This window comes from Cystoisospora suis (assembly GCF_002600585.1).
Source record: "Cystoisospora suis strain Wien I chromosome Unknown contig_186, whole genome shotgun sequence".
NCBI lineage: Eukaryota > Apicomplexa > Conoidasida > Eucoccidiorida > Sarcocystidae > Cystoisospora > Cystoisospora suis.
The window spans coordinates 17264-29408 of record NW_027152988.1 but is presented as its reverse complement, the minus strand read 5'-3'; the positions used below and the strand labels follow the sequence as shown (position 1 = coordinate 29408).

General features: G+C 50.8%; 1 protein-coding gene across 1 annotated transcript; it reads left to right on the top strand.

The window, feature by feature from the left end:
* The first annotated feature begins 604 nt into the window (after window positions 1–604).
* On the top strand, window positions 605–11785 carry CSUI_000469 (phosphoglucomutase parafusin related protein). Its single transcript, XM_068060703.1, has 13 exons — window positions 605–1022; window positions 2477–2628; window positions 4199–4285; window positions 4706–4764; window positions 5428–5569; window positions 6052–6204; window positions 6993–7126; window positions 7562–7765; window positions 8409–8562; window positions 8876–9046; window positions 9547–9874; window positions 10349–10602; window positions 11318–11785. Exons 2-13 carry the CDS (start codon window positions 2622–2624, stop codon window positions 11488–11490), a joined length of 1866 nt encoding a protein of 621 aa, XP_067927295.1. The 5' UTR covers window positions 605–1022; window positions 2477–2621; the 3' UTR covers window positions 11491–11785.
* Window positions 11786–12145: the final 360 nt, after the last annotated feature.

Genomic DNA, 12145 nt, shown 5'->3' with positions numbered 1-12145 from the left:
AGGCAGCTGCCAGGTTCTCATTCAGGACGGAAAGACTGTAAGATAAAACCAGGCATCCGTCTGTCATGTCTCTGGGAATCTCTGGAAGTCAGGACACTAAAGCACGTCGTTGTGCGCTAAGGACACACATTTGCGCGTAGAGGCCTTGACACGTGCCCAGGAGACAGAGCTGACAGCGGAACAATCTAACTAGTCGATTCGGGGGTGCTCGGTAACAGTGAAGGCTCTCCAGACTTACGATGCCGCCGCTCATTCTGGCCGCCAACACGCCCGTGAGCTGCCAATCAGCTACACGGCGGGCCGTGATGGTCGCTTTTCCCCCAGCAACCGGGCGCCAACGGGTACCTGCTCCCGGCAGTTGCAACAGCGGCGCTGCCGGATTACTAGGCATGGCATACGTAGCAACCTGTCAGAGGCACTATTCCCTTCTGCAGATTATTAGTTTCTTATCTGTGCTAACGGAGTCGCTCCTAATTAAGAGGAGTCGGGTTATCTGCAGAACGCTCTACACGGACAAAGTCAATCTCCCCAACCAGCGAACTCCAGATTGCACCTTCGCCGACCGCTGCCGCACAGGAGCAGAACTTGTCTCCTTGCTGGGAGGCAGCTGATGTCGTCTATCGCGCTTTCCCCTTGGCTATCTTACTGTTGATCCCCGGGGGGATTGTTGACTAGCTGTGCGTTCGGCCCTCTGTAGCAGGTCCCCTGCCCTTTTTGGCCGATCCAAAAAGCTTGGTCTGAAGTGTCCCTTTCAGCTCGCTCCTTTCCATGCAAGCCTCAAACCTACACACTCAGGGCACATGGGTGGTTCCCATCACCGACGCACGATCCAGGTCAGATGGCAGCAGCGATCCTCACAGGTCAACAACTCACACATGCATGCCCCATACCTGTGTACGCATCTTTCCTACTTTTCCGAAGGTGAAAGTATCAGTCTCTTGAGACACCCATTTCGCAAGCTTTCAAACATCATCTAGGCGCCTCGGTTAGCAAGCCCCGGTCAGGCCCCCCTGCTGTACGAGGTAGGATAATAGCCACCCGGATCTCCTCGTTCTCCGCTGTCGCACGACGAGATCCCGGACAGCGGCGACTCCTGGCGTCTGCAGTCCCTTCTCCTTTTCTCCCTGTCACAAATCAGCATTACACTGCTGCGAGTTGCAGTGATCTCCTCCATAGATCTTATCTAAAGAGAAGGGTTCTAAGGTAAAACTGCTGTTTGTTCTGATTTGGCTCTGGATCCGATGTGTGCTTCATAATAGCTGCTGTCGTGACCTGCCTGCTCGAACCGTGAGACTAGCGTCAAAAGCAGCGGCGAAAGGGTGCGACAGTAGAAGGGATGTGGTAGGATGGGCTGCGTGTGAAACTTCTTTCCTGTTCTTTCCGTTGAATGTGTGCCTGGCAAGTTCTTCTGTTGTATTTCCTCGAGCCGCCTGGAGTGCCATGCCAGGGATGTCTGCTTTTGCGTCGACCGATTGAGCAAGTTTGTTTTATTCAGTGAGGCTGGTTCGTAGTCAATCATCCGTTCTGTTTTCGAGGCAGGATCTCCAATTTCGATTACGTTATTGTGTGTGTAAGCACCTATGTACCACGACAACTTCTGTGAAACTGCCTGAGGACTCCGGTCTAGAGACGCGCTAGCAAAGCCGTTGATACACACTGTATTGATCTGCGGCTACTACTCTTACCAGCCACCAAGACACTGTGCACATCCTGACTCTGATGATTCCTCTCTTGGATGCGGTTCCATATATTCTCCGGTGGGTTTGATGCCTTTGCTAGTAACTCATGAGTGTGTGCGCTCGTCTGTCTCGCTCCGTGCTGCGTGTGTAAGGGGGAATACAGAGAGTACTGTAACAGAGCACCTCGTAACGGGGACTTTGTCAGTCCCGCTCTGAAATCATCAGAGAAACGCCTCTACACACGAGCGATTTGAAACGATTGTTCAGCGTAATTGACTCCCGTACTTAGGTTGCTAGTTTGTGGAGCATGCAAGCAGTAAGGGGCAGGACGGGGTCCGGAGGGAAGGAGGGATTTCCGTGGCTTAGTGTGAGCTGATTCAGTCAATGAAGAAGAGCCAAGTCTGCGGAAAGCCGCAGTGAAGAGCTGTAAGTGACTGTTGTGGAGATACTCACAGAAGAAAAAAGAAACAGGGTGAACTTAGGTGAAGGAAGACCACATGTAAAAAGAGACGTGTGTTCTCCCGATGTAGATACGCGTAGATTCGATAGTCTCTCTCGCTTGTCTCTGCGTGTGTGTGTAAGGAGAATGTGAAGAGATGCTTTCNNGTCTTCCTCTCCCTGTCTCTCTATTCGAGCTCTGTATTCTTTTAAGTTCTTCAACGTGTTATCCTTGCCCTAGCTTTGCCTTTTTTCGTCCCACCCTCCCCTTCCACCCAGGTTCTCTTGTCCTGTCTCCACGTCTGCCAACTACTATCACTTGAGACGACAAGCACTTTCTGTGTGGCGTGTGTTTTCAGACCGGCGCCCGTCAGTCTCGTTGGTGTAACTTTCAGCGTAGAGATCACCATCTCCGTGGTATCTCTGACGTATCATCCATCGATATCTGCGGAGGAAGAAGTAGAAGCGGCAGGAGCCATCCATACGGCCAAGCAAACATTCAAAATGGGAGGTCAGCAGACGCGGAGAGACGCTTGCGGCAGTGCGTGGATACTTTGTGTCCTTAATCTCTCTTTTCTGTGCTTCTGGGAGAAATGCCGAGTGGCCAGCAGATTCCTTGTCTGATGAGAAGTTGAGAGGGAGGTGCCACACACCGAGTTCGCCAGAACATGCAACTCTCAGGGATCGTCTGTCGACTGCATCTGGGGTGTTTTCTAGGGTTCCTGGGCGCTTAACCGTTTGTTGTCCTTTCTTGTTTTTTTGACAAGTAAACATAATCTGCTGTAGTCATTCCACGCATCGCAGGTATATAGGCGCCGAGCAATACCTAACTATATTCTACAAGCAAAGCCTGAGTATAGAGCAAGCTGACATGACGTTCAGAGTGGGCGGCCCGATTCAATATACCCACTACTATGCGGAACAGCGACTTCGTACAGTCGGAGTTCAAACACACCAGGATGGATATTGACGTCTTACATGGACGAACACGATGCGTTTCCTTGCTTCGTCGCTGTCTATGGAAGAAGCCCTTCACTCGTTCTCTTAGTCTACATAGCGGAGTTACGACCGGAATGTGCGTAGCGAGACTTAGGTAGTCGCCTCCTCTTCCCTTCCCCGGAGTCCGTCTTTCTTCGCGGACTAGCCTACAGACTTACAGACTAGACTACGTTTCTTAGAGTAGCTTCGTGTGTCCGTGGAACTGCATGGTGCTGTTGCGGGGTGGCCTTGGATGGCGTCTCAGCAAAGGCGAGTCATCTATCAAGAAATTCCAAGAACCAAGGGAAATGTGAGTCGTTTGGATGATTCCGTTCGTTTTTTTGGTCGTCTGCTCCGTTGGCGCCACCCTATATCGTGCAAATACTTGGCGATGTTTTCTCTTTCCAAGGAGTGAACAAGGTTCCCCGAGTCAGTTATTATGCGTATGCGCTCTCACATGAGAGACCTCCACTGATGTAGGCTGATGTCTGATACAAGTCCGTAGAGATTCGGACATATGAAATCCAGAGCAATTTCAGTATAGCTGCACGTGATGAAGATCTCTGCCGCGGAAACTTCAACAAGAGAGGCTTCAGTGTGGGGACAGACTTCTCCAGCGTTTGTTACCCCTCTAAGGAGTACCAGCGAAGCCGAGGGACAGGTCTGTTCTGCATTTATGCGGATACACAAGCCAGTCTATATTTTTTCAGTCGGGTGTTCTCGACGATGCGGAGTGGAATCGCCAGGTCTGCGTGAGTGGTGATGTCAGGATGCGGCGCTACGTCGCTTGCCGCTTCAAAAAACAACGAAGACGAGACGTAGAAAGGGGTTGGCGAAAAGGGGACGCCTTTAACATTTACAATGTACGGTTTGAGCGTGCGCGAGCATCCTGCAACTCGGGGGAATGAGCTCAATGACCAAAAGTGAAACGAACACGTGAAACTTTTCTTCGTCACGTATAGAAGTTCTCTAGTGAAACATGCCAGACGGCTGAGAAACTGCAAGGTGTGGGAAATGGTCCAGGAGGGGCGGTCCAGTGACGTAAATGAGACAACTCATTGCAGCGTGGACTGCTGTTGCCCTTCTGTTGTACTGTGTAACAGGCACCTCACACTGGCAAGGCATCGCACACGATCAGAGACTGACCAGATCAACGAAGCCCTACGAGGGACAGAAGCCCGGTACTTCAGGTAATAAGTTACGCAGGGAAGGCAGTAGCCCCCTGGTTTCTTTTGTGTGCAGTGATGCGCCCCCGTGGCGTAAAACTCCATGCTGTTTCTGACTTGTGAAGAAGAGTGAGATGTTAGCGAGGATACCAGTCTGTCCAGAGAGATGCTGGGCTGGGCGTTACCATTTCGGTTGGATGAAGTAGGAGCGTGAGCCCGTTAACGTAAGTTGTAGGCAAGTGCATGGTGTCTAACGCACATCGGCGTACCGCTAGTGTGTTCTACACGTATCTGTAAGCGCTCTTGAGTACGGTATTGAGGATGTAGAGCATTTCCAGCTACTCGCAACGCTGCAGAGACTAGCTCTAGCGGTCTTGCGTGTGTTCGTGTTGTTTCCGCGGCATGAAAGGGGATGCTGTTTAGATGCTGTCTTTTGTTTCGCAGGTCTCCGAAAGAAGACCAAGATCTTCATGCAAAAGGATTATCTCGCGAACTTTGTGCAGGTCAGCTTTTCCGATGTATCTGAACCCTTCTACTAAGAAGAATTCCAGCTGCTCTCCTCTTTTTCTTTTGTAACTGTAGATATGGGTATTGGCTATGGCATGTGGCAAAATGGTTACGTAGACTCATATATCTCTCTTTCTGTCAGCGGAGTCGCAATTTCATCCTGCCCGGCCCGCTTCTTCCTCACTCGTCCAATTTCGCGGTTTGGCCCCAGTTTTAGGATCTGAGCTCGTTTCTACTACCTGTGTGTAGGATGCACTTGTCCTCTTTTGTATACATATGTGGTTGGGCACCTGCCCGCAGCCTCAAGTTCACTTGGAAGCCCGTGACTCAGACGGGGAGAAGCAAACCCGTGCTTGCATAAACCAGACGTCGCCGCGTGTTTCGTTTGTCTTCGCACTTGATGGCTATCTGCACTGCACCATCTCTGTCGTACCTTTTGACCATGTTCGCCGCTGACTGGACCCTGTGGTAGTCGAGAGAAACTTCTCGCTACAAGGTGGATTGTGTGCCAAGTCCGATGTCCCCCCGCGGCGACATTTTCATGCACATCAGCATGAGAAATAGGGAAGGAGATCTATCGGACGGGGCCCGAGAATAAACAATAGGACAAGTGATACACACGGGACATCTGTATCTCTTGTCCTGTGTCTTTCCTTTAGAGCGTTTTCAATTGTCTGCCTGAAAAAGAAAAGAATGGTGGAACTCTTCTAGTTTCTGGTGATGGACGCTACTTCACCATCGAGGCGATCCACGAGATCTGCTGTATTGCTGCAGGAAACGGTGTTGGTCGAGTCTGGATTGGTACGTGACTGTCTCTTCACACAGTATGTCTCTCTGTGTGGGTGTATCTGTCTGAGGGTGCCGTTAGAGACGTGAGCCTTTTCTTTCTCTGTACAAGTACCTTTGTTACATCAAGTGCTTGAAATCTGGGCAAACTGCTTCGATTGTCTGTCGGCGACTACTTTTTGCTTGTCACCCCCTGGGCCAAGGAGTACACACGCAGAAAGCTCGAGGGCCGTTATCTCTCTTGCCTCCCTCTTCCCTCTCAACTCGCGTCACAGTTACGTACACCCGTGTGATGGATGGCATGTGTTTCCGTACCTCCATTTCTTACGGTTTGAGTAAGGCGTCGTTAGACGGGAGCTTTATCAAAAGGCGTCCAGGCCTGGAATTGATTCCCCTATACCGTAGGGCACTCGTTAAGGTGGGGGGAAGGAAAAAGTTGCTTCTCTCTTCTGGATTCCGGATAGTCGTGGAAAACCGCATGTGACGCTGAAATACAGGACAGGATGGACTGGCATCGACCCCGGCGTGCAGTGCGATCATCCGAGGTCGAGAAAATGGCATATGCTTCGGCGGGTTCATACTCACGGCCTCTCATAACCCAGGGGGCATCGATGAGGACTTCGGTGTCAAGTACAATACTTCCAACGGAGGTACGAAAAACAAAAGTTTCCCATTATCTCTGTATGTGTGTAGTTACACATATCTGAAAAAGAGAGTCACTTTCGATTCACTCTACTGGTGGTGTTGTAGGCCAGCGATTTTTTCCGAGATTTTTCCGGGCTGCTCTATTCTGTCACTGCACCTTCTTCCAGATAAGTTTGACAACGCGACTTGCCTGTGGGAGGATAAGCATAGATATTCGAGCCCTGTAGCAGTAACGAAAGAAGGCTGTCGTCCCGACAACGCCTGTATGACCTTGAGATCCGTATGTTTAGTGTTCGTTGCCAGACGGGAGATCTTGCCAGAAGTAACCGGGCTGAAGTGACTTGACCTGCAGTTTGTCGGAAAGCTAAGAGGCTTTTCGAAGGAGAATACACTGAAGCAACTTCTCATGTCTTTGGCCGGGGGGAGAACACACGTGGTGGCCGCCCCAGTGACTTAGGCGAATACAGCTCCGTGGCTTCATAAGATAGAAGTGCCGAGTTTCCCGGCAACAGGTACATTATGCTTTCCGTGTTGTGGAACAGCCGGTCAGGGCATCAAGAAAAAACTGCGGATTACGACACGTAATTTAAATAGGTACACTTTATTTCGAAAGAGTATACACCTCCAAGGACGTGCTGACTGGGGGCAATACGACCTTCTGTAAGTCTGGTGCGCCCAGGTCCTGCAGCCGGATCTCGCCGAAGGAGGGACCTCGAAGGTAGACAGTAGGATAAAAGACGTCCCACTGAAGAGAATTCACCTGCGTTTGCGTTGTCGATCCATGTGTTTACAGCGCCAGGTCAGGAAGGCCTGATGAATCAGGTGTGGCAAGAAAGCCTGAAAATCTCGGAAATCAAATACGCCGAATTGCCTAAGTTCGGATACGATAAGCTCGGAGTGCAAGTAGACATTAAGGGACAGTTCCAGGTACATCTGTTGAACCGTTAATGCGATGTCGTCGTGGTGGGCACTACGTGTCCGCCACCATTCATTGTAGGTTGAGAGAGAGTATATTGGCGTCGCACCTGGTGGGCTGTGGTAGTCCACATGTAGAATGCTTCTGCATGAACCAGGGACACGGCGCGCCAGTCTCGATGTACGTCATTTTGTCTCTTTTGCTGTTAAGAGAAAGCGGGTCTAGAGAGGGACGAGCGGAGGACATGTTTCTCGTGTAACTCTTCTGTCCACTGTGTGTTTTCTTCTTCGCCTGCCGGGGTGTCGTCATCATCATCATCAAAGACAGGTAGATTAAGGATAGATAGATTATTGTCGTCTACATTTTCTCATGGCGCCAACACACCTGACGAGATTGCCTCTCGTTCACCTCCCAGATTCGATCTTGTTACTGTCCTTCTCTTTCAGGTCGAGATCATAGATCCAATAGCCGACTGGATGAAACTGATGAAAGAGGTGTTTCATTTTCCTGCAATCCAACGCCTGATTTCCCTCCCTCACTTCAACTTCGTTTATGACGCCATGAACGGGGTATCTGGACCGTATGCAAAGAAGCTTTTCATCGAGGAGCTTGGTGCCAATCCTTCGTGCCTTATGCGCGCGACACCTCTGGTGAGGTTCTCCGTCGGGCCACCGACTCCTACTCGAAATTGCCTTGTCAGCTTGATCTAGGTAGTATTGTCAAGCAACCAGATGCAGTTACGTAGTGCCGTCGTGTTTAGCTGAGTGCAAGCGTATGTCTTTACCGCTATGTAGTTCGCCAGACGGCCTCTCTTCTGATTTCGTACCTGCACCAATCTCCTTCCCCGATCCCCGGTATTCTGCAGCAGAGGAGTTGTGGGCGAGTGTGAGACAACATGCTTGGAGCCGTGCTTGGTTCGCGAGGTGTCTAGGGCTCGGAATGAAAGCAACAGCTAGTGAGCTTTTGACTCCAGCGCATCTCTGTCTTCGTCGTTGAACGCTGGTCCGTGAGAAACCCGACGACACCATGAGGCTGTCAAGAAGTTCGTAGGAAAGCGCTGGGTGTTGACATGGGCAGCTACATGTCTCATACGGAGGAAATACACTCGCATTTATGGAGTAGGATCGCGCAAGGACAGCGTACTCCCGCCGTTCAGCCTCGTCGTGGTGGCGTAACTCAGAGGAAGAGGAAGTCTTGTCGGGCCGTATGCTGGTCATCTGCGCTAAACATCTGGTAAGGTTTACAGTTCGAAATGCCGAGATGCTGAACGTGTGTACATGCTGCATTGCTCAGCCTGACTTCGGTGGCCATCACCCTGATCCGAACCTGACATACGCTGCTGAGCTGGTGGAGAAGATGAAGGTTTTCAATCCGGACCAGGCTACAGACGACACCCCTCTTTTTGGGGCCGCCGGTGACGGAGACTGCGATAGGAACATGATACTTGGTACGCAAGGAAGGTAGTGACTGTCTCCCGTCATTGAAATACAACGGCTGTTATGCTCCAGAGCTTTCTTGGTAATCCCGCGAAGCAGCCATGAGTACGTACTGCTGCCTGTGTGCTTCTGTGTGCGTGTTTGCTCATCCTGTGGAGTGCGTGTAATCGCAGCAGCGCGCGCATAGTCTTAGAGAGGGCAGGAACTCTTTTGAACCATACGTTGAACACCGGTGGAGTTGTGCTGTCTAGATTTATCTGTATGTGTGAGTCACGAGTGAAGCACGCTTTCCATCCGGGCGGTGTACTCGCCTTCCCGTTGCAGGCCGTGGCTTCTTCGTCACTCCCTCGGACAGCGTCGCGTTGATCGCCCTGCATGCGGAGAAGGTGATGCCGTACTTCCTTGCGGATCCCTCAACGGGGAAAGGAGGACTGAAAGGATTGGCAAGATCTATGCCCACGTCAAGAGCACTGGATAACGTTGCTAAAAAACTCAGTAGGTAGAGTTTTAGGAGCTGTTTCTATTATGTATACGTTAATCGAACCGCGGCGCTTGTGTGCCTGCGCCGATTGTTCTCTTTGTCTTCCCCCTTCTTGTTTTTCTATGGCATTTTTGTTTGCCTTTCTTTTTGGCAGTGACTGCCAGAAATCCACATAGGCGTCCTGTGGTGCCTCGGTCGCCTTGTTTGATGGGCAGCGCTAGTTACTCTTTGAAAATGAGGGATGTGGGTCTGCTTGTAGCAACGCTGTCTACATACCCGTGAGTATGGAGACAAAGTTGCTGTGTCTGTCCAAGCGGATGACCGTGTCTCGCTACCGAGGGTGTTCCAGCATACCGAGCCCGGACGCTCCACGTGAAAGGAGGAGACCCCGGACTCCAAGTATCTCTCTGGAGGATCAGTCGCACGATTGTTTTTTTCCGGAGAGGCTGTTAGCTGGTGCTTTTCACCGCTTTCAGAATGAAGTGATGTGTCGGGTTTCATTCTCTCTCTTCAGATAAAGAGGTGTATGAGACACCCACCGGCTGGAAGTTCTTCACAAATCTGATGGACGCGGGGCGCCTGTCTATTTGCGGGGAGGAATCGTTTGGAACCGGAAGCGTGCATGTGCGGGAGAAAGATGGTCTTTGGGCCGTGCTCGCATGGTTATCGATTCTTGCATACCGCAATGGATGCATGGGAGATATCGCTAAGGAAATTCAAGACTTGAAGAAAGGAACTGTCCTTGATACTTCTCCGCCAGCCCAAGCGAAGAACGATTTTATCTCTGTTCAGCGTATTGTCGAAGAATTCTGGAAGGAATTCGGAAGAAACTTCTATTGTCGGTAAGAAGTCAGGGAATTCAAGTCTGAAGATATTACAGTGTACGTACACGTATCGCAACTTCTTCACATCTTGTGTTTCCCGTCGATCTCAGGATCAGTCGTGGAACACGTCTTTGCGTCTTCAGTCTGAAAGCTTTGGTAGAGAGAAACGTGCATACACACAGTGCGTCTCTTAGAAGGGGCACGTCGGTTATGGAGTTTCACAGCCGCTCAAGTCTTGTCTCCGCTGCAGCGTGAGTATGCCTCCGGACAGGGCAGCCCTTCGTATGCACGCATACATATTTTGTAACGTCCTTGCTTACATAGATTTCTCTTGAGGAATACCGGCTGGTGTATTAGCGCCACTTCACACGAAAATGTTGTGCGGAGTGATATCTCCTCCCTCTCGGGAAGGACGTAGAAGACGCTGCGGCATGATCCAACAACGAAGAACCTTTGTAAGTGTGTCCGAAGTCTATGGCCGTGGCTGGACAGATACGACTTCGAAAACAAGGACAGCGAGGGAGCCCATAAGATGATTTCCGACATGGAGGAATTATCCAAGCTGTCTGCAGCGGAGATAACTCAGAAGGTCGCGACGCATGTTGATGCGAAGCTTCTACAAGAGATGCCAATCGAGTCAATGGACTGGTTTAAGTACACCGATCCCGTCGATTCACAAGTCTCCGATCATCAGGGGGTTCGCCTGTTTCTGAAAGGAGGAAGCCGAATCATCTGGAGGCTGTCTGGTACGTTTTTTTCCTGAGTATTGGCGCTCAGAAACGGCGGACTTTCTTCCGAATCGCACAGAATCTATCGTCTTTTTTATCAGCTAAAACGGCGTGTGTCCCGGTTCGGTGCAAGCAGTAGAAGCTTCTTCAGCAAAAACTTCCTAGAGGAGGATCAGCATGATTGCTGGTGCCGTCTTCGTCATTAATGCATGCAAAGGCAGGAGTCGATCGCAGGCGGTCGTAGTTCCGTGATTGCTGTACTAGGGACAGATCAGTTCACCGTGCGTGGCTTGTTGATACTTCGAGTGTACTTATCTCGACGCAGAACAATTGTAGGAATAGAGGATCACGTGTGTATCCCTTCCGAATCTCACTACTTGAAGGGGCTGAAACGCTGGTGTAGATAACCCTACAGAGCAGGCGGCGAAGACATTTCAAGGCCGTAGAGTGGCGCTAGCGCAGTGCCGGGGTATTACTTGGGGCGCGGACTTTATGTGTAGAGCGAGGAAGATGAATTGCTGGTGTTGAAGTGTCTTTCTCCCTGTAGTTAGTGCGGTAGAGATGTGTGCAGGAGGCGCGTAGGCTGTATACTCTGTAGAGCGAGGAAGATGGGTTGCTGGCGTGGCAGTGTCTCTCTCTGTGTAGTTAGTGCCGTGAAGATGTATGCGGGAGGCGCGTAGGTTGTATCACTAGAGCCAAGTGAGGGGTGGTTGATGCCCATCGTTGGTTTCAGGAACGGGGAGCACCGGTGCGACGATCCGCGTCTACATGGAGCGGTATGAGGCTGACCCATCCAAGGTTTTTGAAGACAATCGGGAAGCCTTAAAAAGCATGGCACAGCTGGCGTTGCAGTTCTGCCAAATCAAGAAGTATGTGGGCACGGACGAGCCTACCGTCATCACGTAAATGTATGGCTTTCATCAGGGGTAACAGGAGAAAGACAAAATGTTTTCGCGACACGGAGGAACTCACGTATACTCAGACCATTGTCTGTGCATAACTTGAGGCGTCTAGGGAGGGGCGTTGTTTACGTGGCCGGACAAACCGGTAGTAGAGGGAGGGACTGGTTCTTCCGGAAGATCGCCCCCTCGGGTCGTAGTCGAGTATCATTATATTGTCCCAACCTGCATCAGTGAGTTTTAGTCCGGATATGTGAAGTATGTGCACGTGGACGGAACGTGCCCCTCTGTATTCCCAGGTGAATCTATACATGTGTTTGGTATTCAGCAGTATTCAAGTGCACGTTTGGCAAAAATCAAATACATTCTACTGAACAGAACCAAGAGTAAAGTAGAATTTGGCCGGACCAAGATACTGTGTGCTCATCTTGCGGCTCATGTTTGGGCCTGACTCCGCAGGCCAGAGGCTCGCCGCCAGAGTATGTATAGGCTGGCGCGCCCACTCGGAACACCGTGTTAGACAGTGGCCAATTGCGCATTTTAGCATTCCTGGCGGAAGCACGGGTACATGCCTACAGGTCACGCGGGGGAGAATGATTCCGGGGAGAAGTGCTTCTCAGTGCTCGGCAGTGGTCTGTAAAATCTAGTCCAAAGGGTCTTGA